Source organism: Heloderma suspectum, chromosome 11, assembly GCF_057233095.1.
Source record: "Heloderma suspectum isolate Gila_16-S chromosome 11, 16-S_ref, whole genome shotgun sequence".
Classification (NCBI taxonomy): domain Eukaryota; kingdom Metazoa; phylum Chordata; class Lepidosauria; order Squamata; family Helodermatidae; genus Heloderma; species Heloderma suspectum.
Window position 1 is genome coordinate 1,141,048 of NC_139468.1, and position 26,141 is coordinate 1,167,188.

Consider the following 26,141-nt stretch of genomic DNA (forward strand, 5'->3'; position numbering starts at 1 on the left):
TTCTGCAGTGCGTGACCCATTTCCTGCAGAGCGGTTGCCTCCAGCATCACTCTGCTGTTGCCCCTCATGCATTGGACAAAGCAGATCTGAAAAGTGATGCCACAGCCGTCGATGCAGTAGCAGTTATATGGGAACAGATGTTTTGAACCCTGGCCCAGGATGGAAGAGTCAACCATTCGGCTGCTTTAAGGCCAGTTGTGGCTTTCTGATTCTGAGCTTTTCAGTCTTCCTGAGCATGAAAATGGTTAATGTGGGATGCAAGACTGGAGTCACCCTTTTCAGTTGTCATTTGAATAATAATAATCCCTTGAAATCTGCCTGTGTAATTTGAGTTCCCATCATTGTTGCCATCTCCTGCATCACCAGAATGTGCTGTGTGTGTGTATTAGGGCTGGGGAGGGATTCCTAAAAGCACAAAAACGTTGCTGTTTGGGGAACATATACGACACGTGTCTCTGAAATGTCACCATGAAGACCAGAGTCTGCATTCCCCATGTGAAGGCAGCCTGAGGCCACTGAACAGCCAGATCTGTCTCTTAGGGGCAGCCCCCAGTGTTGGGATTTCAGCCCCTTTCGCAAGTTCCCCGGAGTGAGGGGGGGCTTTGCAGGCATGCCTGACAGTCCTTCACTCTGGGATCAAAGCAGGCCAGGCAAGCGGGGGTGTATTTTTTGGATTTCTTCTTGAAGCCGCAGAAGCGGCACCAGGATACAGGCTTCCTGCTGCACAACTCCTCTCCCGACGGTAAGTGGTTTTCTGCCCAAGATTGGGCAGGGAAGTGGTGTCCCAGGCCTCCCCATAGAGTGAGAAGACCAGGTCTGGACTGAGGGAAGGACGTGGCTGAGGAACCCTAGAACAGAGGAGGAATGACTTGCATTTGTCGCAGGTTGCGTGTGTGGAAGTCCGAATGTCTGTATCCTTGATTGCGAATGTTTTTACAGCATTCACAATTATGGGATGCTCATGAACGTGGCGGTTTCTTAGGGAGGCCAAAAGGAAGTTGCAAAAGTCTTGAATTCGGCAAGTTGAGACTAGTGGTGTTGCCTTAACATTCGACTGACCAGCCTCCACGTTTTCATTCAGGCATGCTCCTCTTGGTCCTGGAGATTAGATTGTACAATATGGGAAGTGGCAAAGGGATTCTGAATAGCAGGGCAGATGCGGCACATGGGATGTGGGGCGAGAGCGCAGTGGTGCCGAGGAGTTCCATGGGCAGTCAAAGCGGGTCCAGGCCTGTTCGAGAGAGTTGCCCGGCCGGCTCTGACCGCCCCCCCGCCCCCCCCTTTTGCTTGTTTGGCACCGATGACTGCTGCTCTCCTGCTGATTGACGGCGTGCTTTTGCTTTGTGCAGACGCTGGCTGCCCGGAAGTCTGGGATCTCGCTGGCCACGCTCATCCGGACGTCCGTGGATAATGAGGAGATGGTAAGCGAGGGGCCCTGTCCTTGGGGAAGGCCCCCTGCTCCCTAGCATTTCGTCTCTGTCTTCAGTGGGGGTTTGCCTAACTGGAAGGGTCAAGAAACATTTATATCCTTCTGTGGGATGCAGTGCTGTTTCTCCGTTGTACGCTCTCTGCGGGCCGGAGTGTCCCTGCGGTCGCTTCCTTTCTCTGTCCACGTGGGGAAGGCCTGCAGAGCCTTGCTGTGCGAACGGGGGGTGTCGCTCGAGACACCCCCGCCCCAGAGCTGGGGCCAGTCCTCTCAGCGAGCGGAGGGCCTGCTCTGAGTGGCAATGGAGCCCCCCTCGTCAGGCCGCCAGTCTGGCTGGGCAGCCAGGGTTGCCGCATTTGCTTCTGTCTGCTGGTTTGCGTCTGCTGCTGGTGGTTGGCTGCCTGTCCGGCCTCCTTCCCCGCCTGAGTCGCAGCTGTGCGAGTGGGAGCAAGTGCTGCCCAAGGGTTGGGGCGCTTGGCTCGCTGACTGCGACCAGGCCTGCAGTTCCCGGGCAGGATCGTACTGATCCTCTTCTTCTCTTGACTGCTTGGATTTGCTCCCTGCTTTGGCAGATGGGAGGTTTGCTTCTTCTTTAGCTCCAGACTTGGTTGCTCTAGCCGGACTGACTTTTGCTAGTCATAGAAAGGAAGTGAGATGTTGCTAGGCGCCCTTGCCTTGGTGCTCAGCACTCGGGAGAGCAGAGGCGGGGCGCTGGCAGCCCGCGGGCTGGGTGTGGCCCGCAAGGCCTCCTCGACCAGCCGGGGGCCGCCTCCCCTGGGCCCCTCCAGCCCGGCTGCCATGCGGGGGCGGGGGCTGCGAGGCTTTGGCTCAGCTGCGGCTGTTGTGCTGCGCCCGAGGAAGCCCAGCCGGGGGCCACCCTGCAGCCGGGAGGCCGTCTCCCGCGCCCCCGCTCCCTGCCTTCCGCCGGGCTGCTCTCTCTGCTGCTGCGGCTCCCCCGCGCAGTCCAAGGAGGGGGACGTCCTCTGGCCGAAGCCCTGCGAGAGGAGCCAGACCCCTGAGAGCCCTCCCGGCTCCAAGGAAGAAGGCGCCTGGCCTCCCCCAGCATCTGGCTCCTGCCCTCCCTCAGGCGGGGCCCAGAGGACGGGGCAGCTGCTTGGGTCCTTGGCAGACGCGTCCTCCGGAGGCGGGGATGCATGACTGGCGGCCCTTGAGCTGCAGGGGGCCCTCGGGATCACCAGCTGTGGCCCCGCGGGTGCCCGTCTCCCCCCCCAGCTCTCCCTCCCCAGAGATCCTCAGACAGACCTCTCTTTTCCCACCACCAGCAAAGCGGGGCCTTCTGGGTCAGCATCGCTGGTCTGTGTGCAGGAGGCATGTGTGGCCCCTGGCTCAGCATCACATCCCCCCCAGGCCAGGCACTGTGAGCAAACAAAATGCCCTGCGCCTGCTGACGTGGCCCATCGTGGCCATGCGTGGCAATCCATGGGGTCCACTGGATGCCAGAGGGCGTCTTCCGCTGTTGGCCTGTTGGATATCGGGGGGGGGCGGTCTGGCTGGTGCTCCAGGGACCCAGAAGCCTCGCAGCACACGCCTCGCCCCACCCAGGCCTGGCGCTCAGCTGAGGCCATTGATCCCTCTTGCGCTGGAGCAGCCCCTCCGGGTTCCTGAAGATGGGGAGACTTAAGGGGGGGAGGGTCTTGTGGCCTGGGTGCCCCCCCGCCATAGCTTGTGCCTTGTCTGCAGTGGGGAGCAGGTGCCAAGCAGCCCAGAGCCCCAGGCCTAGGTGGGGCTGGATCCTCGGGGGATTTCAGTGTGGGGGTATGCCGCTCAGGGGCCTCCTGGCTGATGGGCTCAGCCTCCTAGTGAGTGCCTGGGGGCTGGCTGGCTCTGGGCGCAGCACCTTCATGGCTTCAGATCTGGCCGGCCCTTTCCCTCCCCCTGCGTCTGTGTCGGGGCCCTGGCAGCTGGTCAGCACCAGGGTTGTGGCATCATGGAATCATAGGGTTGGAAGGGGCCTGAAAGACCACTGAGTCCAACCCCTGCCCAATGCAGGAATCCAAGTCAGAGCAGCCCTGACAGATGGCTGTCCAGCCTCGTCTGGAACGCCTCCAGTGTGGGATTGCCCATCACCTCCCTAGGGAATTGGTTTCATTGTCGTATTGCTCCGACAGTCAGGAGGTTTTTCCTGATGTTCTGCCGGAATCTGGCTTCCTCTAACTTGAGCCCATTATTCCGCGTCCTGGTCTCTGGGATGATCGAGAAGAGATCCTGGTCTTCCTCTCTGTGACAGCCTTTCACATACTTGAAGAGCACCATCATTTCTGTCCTCAGTTTTCTCTTAGGATTATTTCAGAATCCCAGGCGTGAGGAGGGGGAGGAGAGAGAGAAGCGGGGAGAGAAAGGGCAGCCCTTGGGAGCTGGGCTCCACCTGGGTCTACTCCAGCCAGGAGGGATGCATCTATTTGGCCCAATTTGCAGATTTCTCCTCGCTGGGTGTGGCTTCCCAGTCGTCTGAACCCGGCAAGGGGGGTTTGTTGGGGTGGTGAACAAACCATCCGGTACCCGTGGCCTGTTGTAGGGTGGCGGGGTGGCTTGTTCACCACCCCAACAAGCCCCCCTCTCCAGGTTTGGGTGACAGGAGAAGTAGTGGTGGTAGGGGGCCCTGAAATGGCAACCTGGCACCCATGGGGGGCAGCCACTGTGGGCTGCGGTGATGATGTGAACCAGGACATTGTCTATCAGGGTGCCTGCGTATGTTAAGCAATCAGCATCAAATTATTCCTTTCCTAAGTGTTATATAATGCAAAACTACACATGAGTTTGAAAGCACATTCTGAAGGCAGGTTACATGATGGCTTTGCAGCGCATAAGACACGCAGCTTCGCTACTGGCATGGCTTCACTCCTCACTGCTACAAAATGTTTGACAGCCACAAGCCCCCAGAAGGGCTTGCTTCTCTTTCTCAGCAAGGAGTCCTAGGAAATCATCACTTCTGTCTTGCAAGTGTTACTTCTTCAGGACCGGCCTGTTTGACCTATTTTGTTTTAGGCAATGGCCCTGACCTGGATCCCTGCATTGAGCAGGGGGTTGGACTCAATGGCCTTGTAGGCCTCTTCCAACCCTACTATTCTATGATTCTCTTGGGCATGTTTTCCATTGATATATTTATTTATAGCAGGATGTTTTCATGTGATGCTGTCAGACTCTGTATTTGCTCATCGGGTGGAGGGAGCAAAATTAGCACTCCAGCTGCCCACCCGGCGGGCTTTCCTGGGTCCATCTCTTTGTCAGGGGGAGCGGGGGGGGGGGGTCTGCCCATGTGCTGCTGTTCCCCAGAGAGAACTGCCAGAGTTTCCGGGGCCTGTGTCTCAGCGCTTCTGATACTCTGGCAGAGGTGGGGCTGGGGGCGGGCAGTGCTACGAAGGGGACACAGAGTGCTGCCTCCATCCACAGACCTCCAACTTGAGGGGAGGGGTCAATGGGCCAGGGAGCTTCTCTTGGCCATGGTCTGGAGCAGGGACAGGCACCTTGTGGCTCTCCCAGTGTTTGGGCTTACAACTCCCATCACCCCTAGCCAGCCCAGCCAATGGTGAGGGATCATGGGTGCTGGAGGCCAAGACATTTGGAGGCCACAAATTGCCCCCCCCCCTCCCCCCCGGTCTGAAGGCTGTCGGATCACCTGTTTCTTTTAAGGGTGAGGGATGCAGCATTGATTTTTGCTCCTTGAGACTTACCGCTCCTGCCTCAGCTTTAAGAAGACTTGAGATTCAAAGGTCAACGTGTCTCCGGGCTTGGAATGCATGTGATGCTTCATGTTAGCTTGTAGCATCTGCTGGACACACGACCAGAAATTGTCCACACACTCACACGCTCCTCCTGGTATAAACCAGGGAGGGGGATGGCTGGAGGAGTGGCTGCGTGGATCTGTGCCCTCCTCTTCCCCTTCCCCTGACTGCAGCATGGACTCTGTGTGCATGCGAAGTGCTTCAAGACATGTTGCTCTGTGCAAGCTGCATGGAAAAATGCATCAGTACGGAATAACTGTTTCAAAGGGCCCATAAATCTCTCCCTAGCACTGAAGGACTGGCCCCAGTTCCTGCCACTGAGCAGCACGCAGCTCTCTCCGAAAAGATTCACAGATCCCATCAGTCTCCACACTGCCTTCGGGGGCCTCGGAGCTGCTGCGGCTGCTGTTGAGGGGGACCAGCGGAGCGCGCGAGAAGTGCGCAGCAAGGAAGGGCTGGCCTCGGGCGTGTGTTGCAGCGGCTTGTCAGAAGCTTTGCCCCAGGAGGACTTCCGGTGGAACCGATGTCGCTCTGGTAGCATCCCATGGGCGCTCCCATGGGAGCTTTCTCAAACAGCTTTTTTAAAGGTTGAAAAACCTTTTCATTCCCCCCTGGAATTAAAAGGTGGCAGGCAAGGCAACATCTGGATAATACCTTGGAGAAAAGTAACCCCCTTCAAGATGGGGGGGGGGGGGGCTGGATTCCAGGATTATCTCTCCAGAGCTTTACCAACACAAAAAGCTGTACTGAGACTCCTTATTTCATAGGAGAAAACAGGGCTGATATGTTCCATAATAATATATGCTTTAAGAAATATCAACAACTTCTGAGGGATGATTTAAGAAATGTTAACAGTATTTGAGAACATCTGAGGACCTGCAAGATCTGTTTGAGAGAAACATGTCTGCGCAGAGGAGAAGAAAGGAGCCGGCATCAACTCCGTCCACACCACCTGTGTCAAAAGTTTCAAGAACAGAAGATATAGGGGAATTATCTACTCAGATAAAGACTTTATCTTCGCAATTTATAGAGTAAGCCAAAAGATTGGATTTAATCCAAAATTCCATCACTGCCTTGCAAGGAGCTGTGCTGTCAGGAGCGCCCTAGCTGCCTCTTGCAGTCCCCACCAATGGCCAACTCAGGACACAGACGACGAGGAATTCTTTCCGAGACTTTATTCCTTTATTACTTTATGACTCTTTCAGAATACAAGTCGCTAGCACCAAAGCAAGGAACAGCACTGGGGAAAGATAGCAGAGTAGCCTAAGCTCCAGGTAAGGCAGTTGGTCCCTGTTTGAAGGAAAATCACAGGAAGACCCTGAACTTATGGGCTAGGAAGAGATCCTCCCTCTTTCCCTTGGGTCCTCAGGATGCGACCGTTGTTTGCGTGCCAAACAAGTGCTACGCCGCCTTTCCGCGCCCTCCATCTGTCGTCGCTCCTGCGTCTGCACCAAGCGTCCAGCAAGCCCCCCTCCAGCGCTCTCTCACTGCCAGGGTCACTATCTATCCCAGGAATGCTGGCAGGAGGAATCTCTGCCAGCTGCTGTGCTTGTGAGAGATGAGCGTGCTCCTCTCCCACGGATTGCTATTCTTCCTCAGAATCAGAACTGCTCTGGGGCTCTATTGGCTCAGTTTCCACCCTGACATCATCCCCGCTCCCATGAGGCCCCCCCTCGTGCTCTTCCCCTGGGGCCCCTGATTTGTGGGGGTACAGCTGGTGGAAGCGCCTCAGCAGCAGCGGAGCATGCACATTTTCCATGGGTTCCCAGGATCGCTCATCTGGCCCGTACCCCTTCCAGTCCATCAGATATTGCAGGCGGCCGCAAGAAAGGCGGGAGTCCAGAATCTCCACGACCTCAAACTCTTCCTCCTCCTCCACCAGCACTGGCGGGGGGGGAGAAGCCGGCCGAGCGATGAGGGTCACCAGAAACCAGGGGGGACAACAAGGACCGATGAAAAACAGGATGGATCTTCATGGTGGGGGGGAGAGCCAGGCGAAAAGCAACAGGGTTAATCTGGGCCGTAACCTGGAAAGGCCCCGTGCGGCAAGGCGCAAGCTTCCTTGTGAGCGAGTGAGAGGGGAGGTATTGGGTGCACAACCAAACCCAGTTGCAGAGACGGACCCGGCCGGCGCTGCCGGTCCGCAGAGGCCTTGTAGGCTGTCTTGGCTTGCTCGAGGGAGTCCCGTAAGAGGTGGTGTACCGCTTGCAACTCCTTTAAAAAGTCATGGGCCGCCGGCACCGAAGTGGGAGCTAGGGTGGACGGGAAGGCCTTGGGGTGGTAACCAAAATTGGCAAAAAAATTGAGTTTGGTGGGTGGAAACATGGCAGGCATTGTTATAAGCAAATTCTGCAAGGGGCAGCAAGGAAAACCAGTAATCTTGCTGGTAATTGACATAATAGCGCAAATATTGCTCCAGAGTTGCATTGGTGCGCTTGGTCTGACCGTCTGTCTGTGGATGGTGGGCGGAGGAAAGACAGAGCGTCAGATGGAGAAGCGCAAGTAGCTCCCTCCAGAAATGGGCAGTGAATTGGGCCCCCCTATCCAAAATGAGACCCTCGGGCCATCTGTGGAGCTGGAAAACATGCGCCAAGAAAAGCTCCGCTGTCTCCCTGGCTGTGGGCAACTCAGAGCAGGGGATGAAATGGGCCATCTTAGAAAACAAATCCACCACCACCAGAATAGTGGTCTTACCGTGTGAGCAAGGCAAGTCAGTGATGAAGTCAAGGGAGAGCAATTTCCAAGGACCTGAGGGGGTAGGCAGGGGGTGAAGTAAGCCTGTGGGCTTGCCTGAGGGGGCCTTCGCCTGCTGGCAGGTTGGGCAGGAGGCGACATAGGTCTTGACGTTCTGACACACACGAGGCCACCAAAAATCCCACGTCACTCCGTGCAGGGTCTTGGCGAAGCCAAAATGCCCAGCGGTGGGGGAGTCGTGGCACTGATGGGAGGACCTTCTCATGGAGGGGTCTAGAAGGCACATAGAACCAGCCAGAATGGTAAAGCAGGCCACCTCGCAGAGAGAAGGGGGTAGAGTGCAGGGGGGGCAGAGGCTAGCCACAGTTCCTCCACTTTTGTGCGGACAAAAGCATCCTGAGCCTGTTCAGAGTGAATGAGTTCCTCCCAAGAGTGAGCACCGCAGCTGCCACCAGGCTCTGGGGGGGAAGAATCAGAGGGGGGGGATTTCCCTCACCCCCTGGCTGAAGGTCCGGCTTACGAGAAAGAGCATCTGCTTGTAGGTTGTTGGAGGCCTTCACATGGCAAATCATAGAATCATAGAATAGTAGGGTTGGAAGGGGCCTACAAGGCCATCAAGTCCAACCCCCTGCTCAATGCAGGAATCCAAGTCAGAGCATCCTGACAGATGGCTGTCCAGCCTTGTCTTGAACACCTCCAGGGTGGGAGAGCCCACCATCTCCCTAGGTCATGGGTTCCATTGTCCTATTGCTCTAACAGGAAGTTTTTCCTGATGTTCAGCCGAAATCTGGCTTCCTGTAACTTGAGCCCATTATTCCGTGTCCTGCACTCTGGGAGGATCGAGAAGAAATCCTGGCCTTCCTGTCTGTGACAACCTTTCAAGTACTTGAAGAGCGCTATCATATCTCCCCTCAGTCTTCTCTTCTCAAGGCTAAACATGCCCAGTTCTTTCAGTCTCTCTTCATAGGGCTTTGTTTCCAGTCCCCTGATCATCTTTGTTGCCCCCCTCTGAACCCTCTCCAGCTCATCTGCATCCTTCTTAAAGTGCGGTCGCCAGAACTGGACACAGTACTCCAGATGAGGCCTAACCAGTGCTGAGTAGAGGGGAACTAGTACTTCCCGGATTTGGAAGCTATGCTTCTATGAATGCAGCCCAAAAGAGCATTTGCCTTTTTTGCAGCCACATCACCTTGTTGGCTCATATTCAGCTTGAGATCGACAACAATTCCAAGTTCTTTCTCGCTTGTAGTGTTGTTGGACAAATCTTAAGGTGGAACCGGGGGGGGAAAAAGCAACCACCTTATCTGCCACTGGTTTAAGGCACGGGCTGTCTGAAGATGTTCCAGGTTGCGATGGTCGGTTCTAACTTCGACTGGGTGCTGTGCCCCCTCAAAAAGATGACGCCAGGTCTCCAAAGCGGACTTGATGGCCAACAGTTCCTTCTCCCAGATGGTATAATTCCTCTCAGACACGTTCAGCTTCCAGGAGTGGTAGGTGCATGGTGGCAACCCGCCACCTGCCCGATCTGGCTGAAAAAGCATCTCCCCCACCACAAAGTCAGAGGCATCAGTTTGCACTACAAAAGGCTTCCTCGGGTCGGGATGTAACAGGATCGGCTCAGAACTAAAATGCTTCTTAAGTTCCTTGAAAGCCTGTTGGGTAGATGCCATCCAATGAAAAGGAGATTTCCTGCCCTTAAGGAGGTCCGTGAGAGGAGATGTCAGCCGAGCAAAGCTGGGCAGGAACTTTCTGTAAAAATTAACAAACCCCAGAAAACATTGCAAGTCCTTCTTGGTGGATGGAGCCTGCCAGGAGAGGACTGCCTGGACCTTTGCAGGATCCATCCTGATACCGTCAGCTGGGATAATGTAGCCAAGATAGTCCAAAGAGGTTAGGTCAAACGCACATTTCTCCAGCTTGGCATAAAGGTGGTGCTCGCGGAGGCACTGGAGGACGGTGGAGACATGGTGCTGATGGGCGTGGGGGTCCTCAGAAAATATAAGTAAATCATCGAAATACACAATGAGGAAAGTGTCCAAATAGTCCGGAAGATGGCATTCATAAAACGCAAAAACGTGGGGGGGGAGGCGAGCCCAAACGGCATCACTAGGTATTCATACGCTCCATACTGGGTGCCGAAACAGGTCTTCCACTCATCCCCCTCCCGGATGCAAATCAGATTGTAGGCGCCACGCAAGTCCAACTTTGTGAAAATCTTGGCTTGCCCCAGGCGCTCAAGCATCTCTGGTATGAGGGGGAGGGGGTACTTGTCGGGGATCGAGACCAAATTCAAAGCTCTGAAATAGTGCACCGGGCAGAGTTTGCCCGATTTCTTGCGCACAAACATGGTAGGGGCACAGGTGGGGGAGGAGGAGGGGCGAATGAAGCCACGTCTGAGGTTTGTGTCCAAAAACTTGTGCAGAGCTCGAAGCTCCGGCTCTGACATCAAATACAGCCAGCCAGCGGGGATGGTCACCCCAGGAATGAGGTTAATGGCACAGTCAAAAGGGCGGTGGGGGGGGAGCTGGTCGGCCTCCTCCTTGTCGAAAACATACCGAAAAGCTGCATACTTCTCTGGGAGGATCATGGTAGCTGAAGAACTGCCAGAAGCAGACGAGGAGGGGGAGGAAAGGGTTAAGGCCTGGGCTGGGACTGGCGCCTCCTCTGGGAGGCAATGCTCCCGGCGGCAGGGAGATGCAAACTCCACTTGCTGAAGCCCCCAAGAAATCTGAGGGTTGTGCTTAGAGAGCCAGGAAACACCCAGCACGACTGGGTATTGGGGAACCTTGGCCAAGTGAAACTGAATCTGCTCAACGTGGGACTGGGCGCGCAGAGTGAGCGGAGCTGTAATCTGGGTCACCTTGCCCATCGACGGTCTCCACTGCCAAGGCGGCAGGAAGAGGCAGGGTAGGAATCTTGTGGAAGAGGGCGAACGTTTCGTCCATGAAACTGGTCGTAGCCCCTGAGTCCACTAAAGCTAGGGCCTCCACCCCACCCCACTGGGAGGAGCGGAGGTGAGCATGCAATAGCAGATGGGAAGGTGGGGGGGGGGTTGCAGAAGACACCCACCTGGTGGGGAACCAACCCCCACACTGGAGACCCCCAACAGGCTTGGGGGGCAGCCTAGTCAGGCCTGGGGACGAGGAGGAGGAGGAAGGAGAGGAGGGGGAGGCAGTGGGGCTGCGGGTCTAGCTCAGCAGGTTTTTGCGAAATGTCCCAGCTTTCCACACCGAAAGCATCAGCGCTCCGTGCACCGCCGCTCTAGTTCCTCCGGCAGCAGTGGGGCTTGGGTAGCTCCCAGCTGCATTGGGGTCTCCTCCGCCCCCACTGCAGGGGTGGGGGAGGGGGCAGGAAACGTGGGGGAATGGGAGGAGGGAAATCTCGGCCCCCGGCGCCCCGCCAGGTCTGCTGGCGCCCCTCCAGCCGACTATCTGGAGGCAGGTCTGGATGAGGTCCTCCAAAGTAGGCGGGCTAGGCGTGCGTGCCAACTCATCCAAGATCTCGTCATTCAAACCATCCAAAAACTGAGCCACCAGCATGGCATCATTCCACTGTAAATCCTGCATCAGCAAGCGAAAGGTTGTCGCATAGCTGGAAACTGAGTCCTTGCCCTGCCTGAGGCGGCGAATCTCCCGAGAAGCTGTCTGCGTGCGCAGGGGGTCACCGAAAAAGCTGGCCATCACTGTCATGAAACCTTGATAGTCCCCGAGCAGGGGGTCATTAGCGAGAAGAAGTCCCGAAGCCCATTTAGCTGTCTCGCCTGAAAGTAGGTTAATGATGAAGCCCACACGAACCTGTTCCGTCAGGAAATCCTCAGGTCATAGGCGCATGTACAGCTCCGATTGGGCCTGGAAAATCTGAAAAAGTCCTTTCGCCCCAGAAAACTTCTCAGGCAGAGCCACCGGGCACTTGCGGCGGGGGGGAATTGGAGGTGGTGGGGGTTGAACTGGAACTTGCAGACTCTGTACGGCAGTTGTCAGTTGAGCCACTTGATCACAAAGAGCCTGGTTCTTTTGCGCGAGAGCTTGCACCGCCGGGTCCATGGCAACCTCCAGAGGCGGTAGGAGCAGAGAGGAAAAAAAGAGCCACAAGGACCAAGCTGTCAGGAGCACCCTAGCTGCCTCTTGCAGTCCCCACCAATGGCCAACTCAGGACACAGATGACGAGGAATTCTTTCCGAGACTTTATTCCTTTATTACTTTATGACTGTTTCAGAATACTAGTCGCTAGCGCCAAAGCAAGGAACAGCACTGGGGAAAGATAGCAGAGTAGCCTAAGCTCCAGGTAAGGCAGTTGGTCCCCGTTTGAAGGAGAATCACGGGAAGACCCTGAACTTAAGGGCTAGGGAGAGATCCTCCCTCTTTCCCTTGGGTCCTCGGGATGCGACCGTTGTTTGCGTGCCAAACGAGCGGAACGCCTCCTTTCCGCGCCCTCCATCTGTCGTCGCTCCCTGCATCTGCGCCGAGCGTCCAGCAAGCCCCCCTCCAGTGCTCTCTCACTGCCAGGGTCACTATCTATCCCAGGAATGCTGGCAGGAGGAATCTCTGCCAACTGCTGTGCTTGTGAGAGATGAGCGAGCTCCTCTCCCACGGATTGCTGTTCCTCCTCAGAATCAGAACTGCTCTGGGGCTCTATTGGCTCAGTTTCCACCCTGACATGTAGATTTAATTAATGCGTCATGGCAAAAAATGGAGAAGAAAATTAATGAGCTAGAAGACCGAGTGGCAGGAAATGAAACTACAACACAAATTTGTTTTAAAAATGCCTCTGATAGAATTTCTCAACTGGAGGCCTTCACGAGGCGATCCAATGTACGTATTATTGGGATTAAAAATCTGTCTAATGATGTAAAATTGCCTATTTTTGTGGATAAACTTTTGCATGAGATACTTCCTATCCCATTTGATTATTTATTCGATATTGAGCAGGCATTTTGTGTGCCAAATGCTAAAGGGACTGATTACACAATCATAGCCCAATTTGCAAAAGTCTCCACAAAGAATTATATCCTGCGTTTGGCAAGAGAGAGTGGAAGCCTTTCCTGGAAACAAGATAAAGTTATGTTATTTCCAGACTACATCAAAGAGGTGGTGAATAAAAGAAGGCAATTTATCAAAGCAAAAATATGGCAAAACAAATGAACTTACAATATTACTTAAAATATCTTGCTACACTTTGTATTGTGTCTGAAGGTCAGATGAAGAAGTTTCTAAATTATGAAATGGCAGAGGCATGACTGAACGTAAAAATGCGTGAGAATTCTGTTACAACCCCATGAACTGGAATCTTTAAACAAGCTTTGTTAACTGCTTGTGTTCAGTCTACATGATCCAGGCTAGGCCAGAAGATAAATGGTTATATATATATTCATTTATTCTCTTTCATCTGTCTTTTTTTCTTGCTTTTCTTTATATATTTTATTTCAAAATAGATATGGTATGCTGTATTTAAATTTATTGTTTGAGGGTAATTGTGCACATGCATTTATATATAAAATATATGATTGATTGTTGAAGGTTTATTTTAAGTTTTATTATTATATAACACTATATTTCTTCTAGTTGTTGTTGTTGTTGTTGTTATTAGTATAGGCTACTGGGAATGAACTGTAGACCTGTTTCTTGGATATAAGATTGATGATATGATATTGAAATGTAAGGTTGTTTATTAAATTGTAAGATTGTTAAGGTTATAGATATAGTTTTTAAAATAGAATGGCATCGGAGGCCAGGGGGTATTGGAGTTTAAACTTAATTCTTTAAAGGAGAGGGGGAGGGGGAGGGAAGGGGAAAGAATCTTCTTTTTTCTTCACTTCCTTTCCTCCTCCCTTTTCCTTTTTTTTTTTCTTTTTCCTTCTCTTTTTGTTATTGTGGTGTCCTCATCAGAATATTGTATTGTTGGGAAATTGTAGCATTGATCAGGTTGTTGATAATTTTGGTATTATTTCATTTATAAAGATAAAATAAATATATATATTCAAAAGCGGGGGGGAGAAGAAGCTTTGCCCCAGGAGCTTGTGTGTGCGTGAAGGGGTGGTTTCCGTGGCCAGCCACTTGCTGATCTTGCCATCTCTCGGCTCTCTCTTTTTGTCCCCTCCCTCGTCCCCCCCACAGAAAGCGCACGTGTTCAAGAAGACCCTGCAGGCCCTCATCTACCCCATCTCCTCCACCACCCCACATTTTTTCGAAGTGTGGACTGCCACAGCCCCTGCCTACTGCCACGAGTGCGAGGGGCTCCTCTGGGGCATTGCCAGGCAGGGCATGCGCTGCACCGAGTGTGGGGTCAAATGCCACGAGAAGTGCCAAGACCTCCTCAGCGCCGACTGCTTGCAGAGTGAGTCTTGGAGACCCAGCAGCACCTCCACTTCCAACATCACTCCAGGCTCCGGCTCGGGGCGGGGAGCCAGTGGGGGGCACGCAGGAGGTGTCGGCTGGCCAGTCGCCCCACGAGTGGAAGGAGGCAAGGAGGGCTTGCCGAAAAAGAGGCGCCACATGGAGCGCCAGGGCCTGTGCACCCGGGGAGAAATGCCGGGCTCACCATGGCCAGGGGTGCGGCAGGCTGGGACGGCAGGTCGGCCCCGTCTCCCTCTTCTGTGTGGAGAGCCATAGGGAGGCTCTAGAGGGCCTCTGGGCTGTGGAGCTGCTGAGCGGGTCTCTGCGGCTGCAGGGCAGGGATGGAGCTGGAGGGGCACGCGGGCCACAAGATGACAAGAGCAGCTCAGTGGAAGCAAGGGCAAAGTGATGCACGTTGGGAGAGGAATCCTGTTTCACGCATGGCGTGACGGGGTCTGAGCCAGCGGAGACTGACCAAGGAGGAGATCTTGGGGTCATGGCCGGCAGCTTGACGGAAATGTCGACCCTGTGGGCAGCTGTTGTGAACAGGGCAAACTCCATGTTGGGCATAATCAGGAAAGGATCTGAGAATGGAACTGACAAGATCATCCTGCCCTTGTTCAAATCTATGGTGTGACCACACTTGGGATACCGTGTCCAGTTCTGGTCACCACACCTAAAAAACATATCGTACAGTTGGAAAAAGTTCAGCAGAAGGCAACTCAGATGATCAAGGGGCTGGAGCAACTCCCTGTGAGGGAAGGTTATAGCAGCTGGGACTGTTTAGCTTAGAAAAAAGGCGAGTGAGGGGAGACACGATGGAGATGCACAAAATTGTGCCTGGTGTGGAGAAAGTGGATAGGGAGAGCCTTTCCTCCCTCTCATAATACTAGAACCCCGTGGGGTCGTGCCATGAAGTTGATTGGTGGGGATTTGGGACAGATCAAAGGAAGGGCTTCCTCTCACAGCACATAGCTGAGCTCGCTGTCGCAGGGTGTTGTGACGGCCACCAGTTTGGATGGCTCCCAAAGGGAATTAGACAGATTCCTGGAGGAAAAGGCTATCGGTGGCTACTGGTCCTGGTGGCTGCGTGCTGCCTCCAGCATCAGAGGTGGCCTGCCTCTGCCTGCCAGTTGCTGGGGAGCCCCAGTGGCGGGCACTGCTGTGCTCGTGCCCTGCTGGGGGGCTTCCTGCGGGGGTTCAGCTGGCCAGTGCAGAGACCAGGTGCTGGACTAGAGAAGCCCTCTTGGCTCTGACTCCGCTTCAGGGCTCTTCTTCTTTGCCTGCTCCCTGCCCTGTGTTCTGGGTCTGAGGGTTCTATCCAGAACTCCCATATAGAGCAGAACCATTGAAATGGATGTGGCCTAGGTCAGTCATAACTTAAGTCCCATTCATTTCAGTGGGTCTGCTGTAAGTAGGACTAACACTGGGTTTGACCCGGTCAACCACACCGTCTGCATCTCCTTCATTTTGCTTATTTATCCAGTCTCACTGGCTCAAACGGCGTCTCCTCCACTGTGTCTAAACCCACCGTGTTTCCGGGGCACTTTTGCCTCTCATGGAGTTGGCTAAGCAGACTGCAACAAGCTCAAACCTGTTAGAAGCACTGTCGGACTTGGAGGTGCTGCGGGGCCACGTGGGGTTCTTCCCAAAGGCAGAACACCCACCCACAGATCTCCCCCTTCCCTCCTCGTGCTGCTCGGTCTTGGGAGGCCCACTGGGGACTGCTTGGTGCCTCTCGGCCTGGTTCTCCAGGGCAGACTTGCGGCCAGCTGTCATTCAAAGGGCAATGCAGTCCTCATTTGTTCTCATTCACGGGAGCTATTGGAGCAGATGCTGGATGGCCGGTGCGTGGGCCCTCAGTCAGGGAGGCTGTAGCTGCACCCTGCAGTGCAGAGCCTGCCTTGAGTGGGTGGTGGAATAGATGATCTCTGAGGTCCCTTCCAGCTCTATTATTCTAACTACTTAAGGTGCTGTGGCCTGGGGGAGCCAAGCGGGAGGGAATTGCCTCATGCAAAATAGTTCCTTCCCTTCCCCATGTGCATTAATCTCGGGCCTCTCTCATCCTTAAGCCCAAGTCCTTGTGGTCTGGCTCCTGAAATTTGCCCAGACTGAGCCGGCAGCAGATGGGCCACCCTAGGAGGAGGGTGGGCTTCCTTAATTCAGCCACTGCGGATTTCTGGTTCCAGGTCTTGTTATATTGGGTGAGGGCAGCAAGGCCCCTGGGACTTGCCGGGGATAGTGGAACCACCCCGACAGAAGAAGGGTCCAGAACCCTCGGCCCACCTCCCTCATGCGCTGCCCTCCAGATGTGTTGAACGTCAACTCCCATCAGCCCCAACCAGCATGGCCAGTAGTTGGGGATGCTGGGGGCTGAAGGCCAAAACATCTGGAGGGCTCCAGGCTGGTGGAGTCTGGCTGAGAACGTCAGCATCTCGGGGATGGGCGACCCCCGCCAGCCCCCTGCTTTTCTTCGGAATACAGCCAGTTCACCCAGCACATTGTTTTTTCAGAATCTGGATCTGTGGCAGAGTTCACACTTCGGTTTTGGATTCCTTTGCGAAAGACCCCAGGCCTCGGCACGTGCTGATGTCATGACTTCTGGGTGTGCCAGCAGCAAGAGGCCTGGGTCCCGTGGAGCACAGTCTCCAATCCTCAAAATATGCAGCCAAATAGATTGCTATTATTATTTTAATTTAAAATCGTTTTTAAACTGCCTTTAAGGGTACATAAGATCATAGGAAGAGCCCTGCTGGATCAGACCCAGGGTCCAGCGCTCTGTTCACGCAAGGGCCAGCCGGGGGAATGCTCCAGCCCCTTGATCACCTTAGCTGCCCTTTTCTGCACTTTTTCCAGCTCTACCCTTGAGAGGGTAAAACCCTCTCAAGGCAGCGTACAGAATAAAAACCATACAAAATATACAATTAATAAATAGACAATAAAGTACTATAAAAACTATAAAACGTAGTAAGGTATTACTATATTAAAAAGCAGCCATTGGTGATGTGACTCTTCCTTCCTCTCAGGGGCAGCGGAAAAGAGCTCCAGGCACGGTGCAGAGGACAAGGCCCAGAATATTATTACAGCAATGAAGGAACGGATGAAGGTCCGAGAGAGAAACAGGCCGGAGGTCTTTGAACTGATCCGGGAAATGTTCCAGATCCCCAAGGAAGACTTTGTACAGCACACAAAGGCAGCCAAGCAGAGTGTCTTGGATGGGACCTCCAAGTGGTCGGCAAAAATAACCATCACCGGTGAGAAGAACTCTTTTCCCTGCCCGTGTTTTCCCTGGGATGTGATCTCTTGCCAAAGCGCTCCTTTTCCTTTCCAGTCCAGGGATCCACGTTTATGGGCTAGGAACACAAATGGTGGCACTGATGCAAGCAAAGGTGTCTTTGTGTGTTCAGAGTAGGAAAACCGTGTGCAGCTGGATCTCACGGGGTCACGCTGGCTGCAGCCGCTTGCCTCTCTGAAGCCCAGCGAGTCAGGGGAAACACTAGAACTCCTGTTTTCAGTATTTACATTTTGAATGCAAAACTATTCATTTGAAATTAGAATTTGTGCAATTGTATATCGAAAGGTGCGTGCTCTAGATACTTGGCGTGTCTTGTTTAGTTTTTCAGCAGACACAAACATGAAATCTGATCTGCTGTTGACTGTCAAGGTAATCTAAAATCTGAAATACTAAACACCGTGACATGTTATCTGTCAAATGCTGTCAGATACCAGCTGCTGTCAGATATTAAATACTGTCAAATAAAAAATAAGATATCCAGTCACCGTTCAGCTGTTCGTCTGAGTGTTCAGAAAATACTCAGCATCAGGATTCACAGCAGAGAACTGGAGGTGGCCGTATTCTGGGTTTGTTTCAGCTCGCCCCCCAGGTGTGGAAGGGAACCCCCCCCCCCATCTGTTAATGCCTCCACGTGCTGACTTGGCCCTGAAAATGATGGCAGGGAGCTGGGTCGCACCCTTGGCTGAATTTCGGGTGAAAGCCAGAATCAAACTTGCTCTTGTGTGCATTGTGATTGTAGTGTGTTTTGAGGCATTTATATCCCACCCTTCATATCCTCTTTTACATAATATATATATTTCAGTGTCACAGGAAGCGCTGCTCCTCATTCAGAATCTATATGTGAATCATGCCGGAACATTTTCCTCTAGCAGGGGGTGGCGGTGTTAGTCTGTTGCAGAGAAAAAAGAACAGTCCTGGGACACCTTAAGCCTCACAGATTTGTTGTGGCAGAAGCTCATGTCCATGAACATTCATGCCACAGGAAACCTGTTGGTCTTCAAGATGCCACGAGGCTGTTCGGCGATGTTCCTCTTGCTCATCCTGGGGCGGGCCTCTGGGTGTTCCACTGGTGCGTGGCCACGCCTCTGGCCTGTGTGGATCGACGGCCCCCCTCGGCATGGACCAAGCTGCAGCAGGTCAGCAAGGGCTTTAAATCCCTTGCCAGCTTTGTGTTGCTTTCCAGCAAATGCTGATCAGCATTGCCAAACGGATTGACCTTTATCCTGTGATGTTAACATGAGATGCTTTAGCCCAAACCTTGCCGGACCCCTCAGAAGCAGCAGCAAGGGCCGCCTGGAGCTCTTGAAATGAGGCAGGGCTGGGGGTGTTACGCTGACAAACCACGGGCTTCGGCCCCCCCTCCCCCGCTGCTGCCGCCGTCTGTGGGAGCAGGGTAGCTGCCTCGCCGGTTGTGATGCCAGCGGCCGCCTCGGAGCTGGGAAGGTGCAGCGAGGCACTTGCTGCATGAGGACGGGAGGCCTGAGCGCAACGAGGGGGCTCCTGCCCTGACCCCTGCCCAGCCTCTCCTGGGAAGGCCCAGGCCCCAAGAGGGGAGTTCCCAGGCTCCTGAGGTGCAGCGCTGAAGTGCTCCGGGCCTTGAGGGGAAGGCGGGGCCAGCAGGCTCTTCCTCCCTGCGTGGCCAAATGGCTTGTCCTCAGCTGGCCAGGCGTGCCCAGGCCCCCTTCAGCCTCCTTTTCCCCACACCAAGCCTCTCTGGCTCCGTCGGCCGGCCGTCTCGCCATGCTGGACTCTTCTCCGCACTCCCGCCTGCCTCGGCAGCCCCAGCAGCAGCATCCTTGAACCAGGCGTCAGGCAGGTGTGGTTCCCTCAGTCGAAGACCTGGCCCAGCCCCAGAAAACCGAGGGTGTGTCGACTAGCCTGGGCTGCTCCTGCAGGAGCACTCTCTGTTGCTGAGGCTTTCCTTTGAGGGGTGCAGTGTCTCCATCAGGGGTGTGCCAGACACCTCCGTGGGGGAAAAACAGGGGCCCTCGCTGCCGGCTATACGCAGGGGGCCACTCCAGCAGCAGAAGAGCCAGAGAAAGAGCTGTGGCAGAGTGGGGAAATAGCTGGACCCACTCCAAGGCCATCTGTTGGGCTGGGTGCAGTGAATGGGCGCAAAACACCACACCGTGGAAGGTGCCCAACTCATCTGATTGTTGGGACACATGATACCAAGACAGGGACACGTTCAGGAGAGCGGGTTGTGGCTTCCCATGGCAGGATGGAAAGCTGTCGCTCAGCTCGTGCAGGTGGTCTGGAAGCCCCTCCGTGTGACAGGTCTTGGGGACAAAGCTGGGGAAGAAAGACCCCTCTCTGGCCGAGAGGCGAAGAACTGCTGCCAGCTGGGACCTCCAGCGCTGTGGTCGGGACAGATGGATGGCCTGACTTGGCCTGACTTGGGAGCAGAGATGGCTGCCTCGAGCTTAGATATTCCCGTCTCCAAGGACTTCCTGGCGGTCTGTGCAGCCCGCAGGGTTCAGCCTCTACTTTTTGGTGGTCTTATGCCAAGGACTTCTTTCACCTCCCATGGGTGGGTTCCCTGTGGAGGTGCCTCCCTCGCACGCCCAAAGATTGCTCCCAGCCGGGAAACTGCTTGTCACCAGCAGCAGTCCAGCCTCCAGCAAAGGCCCAGACCAGAGGGGCAAGCGGTGCTGGTCTGCAGAGGAGCCGAGCCCAGGTCCAAAGCCAAGCGGCTGGTGGTCTTGGAGCGCTGAGCATGAGAGCCTCGCCGGAGGTCCAGGAAATGGCCTGGGGAGGCAGTGGCGGCAGCGGCACACCTGCGTGCCCCTTCCCCTCCTCGCGGTCCTTCCTTCTGGCCAAGCCCCGAAGCAGATCCAGAGCTGCCCCTGGCCAGGGAAGGGAGGCCAGAATGCTGCCCGCCCTCCACTCCTGGGGCTGCCGTCTTCCTCTGCAAGCCTGGAGGGCTTGCTAGGAAGGCAGTGCTGGCACTGGTGGGACGCCCCACCACTTCAGGAGATCTGTTTGTCAAGCGCCCGTATAAGTCAGGTGGCCAAGATGCTTTAGACCCTTCGCTCTGCATGGGCTTGCATCACGCAGCAGCAGCCCGCCAGGAGCCCCGAGAAGCAGTACAAGCCCCCCCCCCCCCCCGCTTGAGCTCAGCCACTTTGCCTCTGGATCTGCACACACAGGTCTGCTGAGCCGGGGCGGGGGGGTCTGAATCCCATCCTTGCTCTGAGCAGGCAGCCAGTGAGCTGGGCTATCCCTGCTAGTGACATTCAAAACACTAATTGAATGCTTCTGTCTGGAAGCTTTAAATAATACAGACCCAACTAATAAAGTAAATATTTGCTGAGGGTCATGGGGCGTGGGGTGGGGACTGTTGCTTTTCTTGTTTTCAGTGGCCCCAGCATGATTTTGGCTTTCGTGTCGGCTGAAAGATTTGCGCTGATATGAATTGCGATGGAGGAGACAACTGACAAGTGTTTGTATTTGTAGCAGCATAAACACACATTAGCAATCATAAATTCCGACATGTGCTTCCTCTGCGAAAGGCAGTGAGAGGAGAGCTCGCTGTCTCTCGCTGTAGGTTGCAGCCGGCTCGCCGAACCCTGTAAGAGGGGCGTTCCAGGAAACGGCTGTGTTTAGGTGACTTGTGACTGCAGACTGCTCTGAAAGGCAGCCACAGGGGCTTGGCACGTCCATCTTTGTGGCAAAGTGACGCGAGGCTCTTGCTCCAGAGAGATGGATGCTGGAAAGGTTTTCTTGGTGTGTGGGAGACAGTTAACCATGTTGAAAAAGCCATGTAGCTCCGGCTTGACCCAGCTGTGATAGGTACAAAAGAGACAAGGGAGTGTCTTCTTTATTGCACCACTTTCTGTCAGTGACTGAGTATGCAAGCTTTAGAGTCACACAGAGTTCGGTGCATCCTTGAGCTGTGTTTTGAGGGAGCACCAGGTGATCAACCAGGGCTGAAACCAGCCAGTTTCGCCTCGTGCTTTGCTGAAATGAGGCTGTTTGTTTTGCCCATTTGTTCCTTAAAAGGATCCTCCAAACCTCCCAGCCCGCCTACTGTTAGGGCGCTTCTCTGCATTGCTTGCACACCCTCATTTTGTCTCAGGCCCAACTTATTTCTCACACATGTCTGATCCACACGCAATATTTTTTCTGCTTGGACAAATCTCCCCATAGGACAAGTCGCATACAGCTGTTTCGCTCCTCCTAGAAAACAAAGCGGGTGGTTCTGTGGCTGCTGTTATGCCAGTTCAGCACAGCCAGCCCGCTCCTCCCCCCCAGCTATCCGGCCGGAGCCCCTAAGGCTCAGAGGGACAGACGCGCCATGGCCTCAGGATGTCCATTTCCTCCTCCAGGTGAGGCCAGGGGCCCGCCTGACATACTGACGAATTCTGACCTGCTCCCAGAGAGTTGGGCATCGGTGTACAGCAGAAGCCCTGGTCCAGCCATTGGAAAGCAGCCCCGTCTGTGCTCTAGAGGAACTCCAACTACTAGGGGGCTGGGGAAGCTGCCCCTTCCTGCAGAGCCTGAGTCACTCTTCGGCCATCTAGTCTAGGATGGCCTGCTCGGACGGGCAGCTCCTCCCCAGGGTCTCCAGCAGGCAGAGGAGGGTCTCCCCTCTCCATCCTTTGAACTGGAGCTGCTGGGGATGGGACCCGAAACCATCTGGGTGCGAAGCCGGAGCTCCACCACTGAGCCCTGTGCAGAGATGCCACAATATCCTGGGCCAGCCCTGATTTTAAATGCTGACTGCCCGCGTTTCGTCTTCGTTGCAGTGGTTTGTGCCCAGGGGTTGCAAGCAAAGGACAAAACTGGTTCCAGCGATCCATATGTCACTGTGCAAGTCGGCAAAACCAAAAGGAGAACAAAGACTGTCTTTGGAAACCTGAATCCGATGTGGGATGAGAAATTTTATTTGTGAGTATTTTCAGAGTTCTTGGCTTTATTGATGTTGTCTGCACCCTTCGGTGTCTGTGGCATTTGCCCGGGCCGTGGGCCGCACGAAGCGCCCAGAGCCATCCGCGCGCTCCCTGGCTTTGGAGTGAGCTGCAGCCGTGGCAGGTGAGAATTCCCAGGGCAGGCGATGCTGCTGCAGGCGCAGGAGAGCCAGGGGAGCGTTGCCCGCATCTGCCTCAGACGCTGGCTTCAGCAATCCGCAGGGAAGACGGCCCTGCTCCGCAGCCCTCCTGCCCTTCCTCTGCCAGGCTGCGCAGGGGGCCCCTCCGGGAGCAAGCAGCAGGGCAGGGCCCCGCCCCGCCCCGCCATGAGCGCAGGCGAGGCCACCCCGGTGCCTGCGGATTCGCTTCAGTTGAGGATCTGGGTAGAAATAGCGCTAATGAATAATAAATACATGACTGAAGCAGAACACCCCAGCCGGGCGTGGCTCCTTCAGCGCCTTCTTGGAACTCCAGCCCACAAGTGCTCCATTGTACGTCGAGTGACGCCACTTGAAATGTCTTGGTGGCTTTACATGAAGCCATCGCTGCAGGCCTGAGAGTTCTGTGGTCGTTTGCCTCTGCTCTCCTGAGCTTGACGTCCGTGCCAGAGGGATCGCCACCGTCGGCCTCCAGGATGACCCGTTTAATTTAGTTGCATACATTTCCTTACTCATGTATTCTCTTTCTAGATGTTCTCTTCATGGCGTTGGTTACATAATTTATAAAAATGCTTTAATGAAGCCAGAATATATTCATGAGACAGACACTTTTTGGTTGCTAAACGGTGAACTCTTCAAGCCCTTGATGGTGCGGCTGCATGTTGCTGTAGGAAGAGAGAATTGAAAATGTTTTTAGTAAGAGATTTCCTCCCGGGCACCTGGGGCCATATTAGGAAGAATGGTTGTGCTGTCCTGGGGAGGCGGGGGAGCTGTGCTCTGCGCCTTGTAGGCGACTGGCTGCAGCTGGCTGCTGATCCGCCTGCTCTCTGGTCTGGGTTTACACTTGGATGAGACGGGCTGAAGGCGCTCCAAGTATTTTCGAGACGCCTCTTGTTCATTTGCTTGGATAATGTGGTGTTTAATTGGTTGGCTGTGAGCACCTAGACAGACAGTCGCTGAGCTGCTTCGGGGGTGGGGGTGGGGTGGGGGACACACTCTTTGATCTGGTTTCTTGCCAGCCGAGAAGAGAGGCAGGAAGGCAGAGGGCTGAAAGGGATCAGGAAGAGGACCCAGGGGTGGCACTGTGGGGGAGGAGGAGGTGCCAGCGGAGGAAAGAGTTTCCAGCAAAGCAGAAAAATGACTTGAAGCCTGCGCGCGGGGGGGAGGGGGGGGGGCTTGAACAAGCCACAATGCAACACCAACCCGAGCACAAAAACCTTGCCCGTTTATGTATTTATTAGGAGGATTTTTATCCGGCTCCTCAGCCAAAATGGCTCCCAGAGCAGCTTACACATAATCAGTAAAAAAGACTGCCCCTGCCCACCAACGTACAGGCACGACACACAAGGAAAAGAGGGAGGGAAGAGGTGGGGAATAAGTCATTCAGCAACGCTGGTGGGATGGTCCCGGTCCCCCACCCTCCCTCAGCACGGAGTGCCGCTGGAGTGCGCCACATGCCAAGCGAGCGGGAGCGTGGTCTTCCGCCTGTGGAGGGAGCCCAGCTGGAACCTGTCACTGCAGGTTTGCCTCCTCTGGCCGGAGGCTGGCTCAGCCGTGGCGTGACCCTCCCACTGCCTCTCTTGCCTGGCTGCCTTTGAGGGCTTCTGCTGCTGGCGGTTCTCCTCCTCTGGGACTTCTGCGCTGAGCGGGGGGATGTGCCCCGCCCGGGCAGCCGCCTGTTTCTCCTGCCCTCTCCTGCTTCTTGGTGGAGGCTGCTCTTGCCCAGGGCCTTGGAGCTGGGCAGCCCTTTCGGCGCAGTGCACAGCAACTCTTTGAACTTCTGCCCCATTTGCCTTTATTCCTTGCCGGAGACTTCTCAGCCGGTGGCATTGCAGTTGCAGGCACACTTGGGAGAAGCCGATTACCTGGATCCATTTCAGTCGGGCTTCAGGCCTGGGCATGGGACAGAAACGGCCTTGGTCACCTTGGTGGATGATATGGGAAGGGCTCGGAATAGGGGCGAATGCTCCTTCCTTGTTCTCCTCGATCTCCAGGGGTTTTTGATAACCTCGACCATCGTCGAGGTAGCATCAACCATGGTATCCTCCTGGTACCATCGACCACGATACCATAGACCACGATACCATCGACCACGGTATCCTCCTGGACTGCCTGGAAGGTTGGGCATAGGGGACACCGTATTACAGTGGTTCCGGTCCTTCCTCTCTGGCAGGTACCAGAGGGTAGCTCTGGGGGAGGAGGCGTCAGACCCTCGGCTGCTCACTTGCGGGGTGCCACAGGGTTCTGTTCTCCCCGATGTTATTTAACATCTATGTGAAGCCTCTGGGGACTATCATCAGGGGGTATGGGGTGCAGGGTCACCAATATGTGGATGACACACAGCTCTACCTCTCGTTTAAATCCTCGCCAAGGGTGGCTGTAGAAACCCTGTCCAAGTGTCTGGAGTCGGTGAGTGGCTGGATGGGAAAGAATAAGCTGAAACTGAACCCTGACAAAACCGAAGTACTTTTGGTGGGAGACAAGAGGAGGTTGGGGGAGGTTGACCTGGTGTTGAATGGGGTGCGGCTGCCCCTGAAGGACCAGGTCCGCAGCCTGGGGGTCATTTTAGACTCCCAGCTGTCCATGGGGGCTCAGGTGTCAGCCGTGAGCCAGGTGGCGCTGTACCAACTCCATCTGATATGGCGGCTGCACTCCCACCTCCCTAACCATCTGCTGCCCTCAGTGGTTCGTGCCCTGGTCTCCTCTCACTAGACTACTGTAACGCACTCTATGTGGGGTTGCCCTTGAAGACGGTCTGGAAGTTGCAGCTGGTGCAGAATGCAGCGGCCCACCTGATTAAAGGCAGCCATCGGCGAGATCACATCACTCCAATGCTGAAGGAGTTGCACTGGTTACCATTTGTTTTCCGGGCCCAGTTCAAGGTGTTGGTATTGACCTTTAAAACCCTACACGGTTCCAGCCCACTCTGTCTTAAGGAGCGGCTCCAGCAACACCAGGGATGCCGCTCAACGAGATCGGCCTCGGAAGGCCTTCTCTCTGTCCCATCAGCCAGGACAGCTAGGCTGGTGAGGACTAGGGAGAGGGCCTTTTCTGTGGTGGCCCCCACTCTGTGGAATTCCCTCCCTAGTGACCTCTGCCATGCTCCCTCTTGGAGGAACTTCTGTTGGGCTTTGAAAAGCGGGCTGTTCAGGCGGGCATTTGGGGTGGGTTAGGGTTTTTTAGAGCAGTGTTGTTTTGTTCAGTTGATTTGTTGTATTGTGTGTTGTTATTTGTATTGTACGCCACCTTGAGTGGCTGGCTAGCCGGCCAGATGGGCAGCTAATAAATCTAATAAATAACAAAAACACAGCCGCTCCCCCTCATAGTGCTCCCTGGTAGCGCTCTCTGTCTCTCTTGCTCGCCCGCCCCTTTTCCAGCCATACTGCCAAAGCAGAAACGAGCCCCCTCCAGGTCTGGTCACCTAGTGCCCCACTGCCACCACTCCCTGCCCCACAGCTGTTCTGCTTTGTCACAGCTGCCTTGCCTGCCCACAGGTCCTGGGCTTTCAGGTCCATGAAAGCTGCACGAGGGCCTTCCTGAGTGCCCCTGCCCTGGAAGCAAGGCAGGAGCTGATGGCTCTCTT

General features: G+C 54.8%; 1 protein-coding gene across 6 annotated transcripts in view; it reads left to right on the top strand.

The window, feature by feature from the left end:
- Nucleotides 1-26,141, top strand: part of UNC13C (unc-13 homolog C) — a 148,618-nt gene that overhangs the window by 48,811 nt on the left and 73,666 nt on the right. For all 6 annotated transcript variants that reach the window (XR_014785280.1, XM_084816471.1, XM_084816473.1 and 3 more), the window contains 4 exons: nt 1,350-1,421; nt 13,977-14,196; nt 17,222-17,449; nt 22,239-22,380. Coding sequence is in view for 5 of the 6 variants with exons in the window: in XM_084816471.1 (XP_084672597.1) it covers nt 1,350-1,421; nt 13,977-14,196; nt 17,222-17,449; nt 22,239-22,380 (662 nt within the window). In the remaining variant the exon portion in view is untranslated. The remainder of the gene's footprint in view (nt 1-1,349; nt 1,422-13,976; nt 14,197-17,221; nt 17,450-22,238; nt 22,381-26,141) is intronic.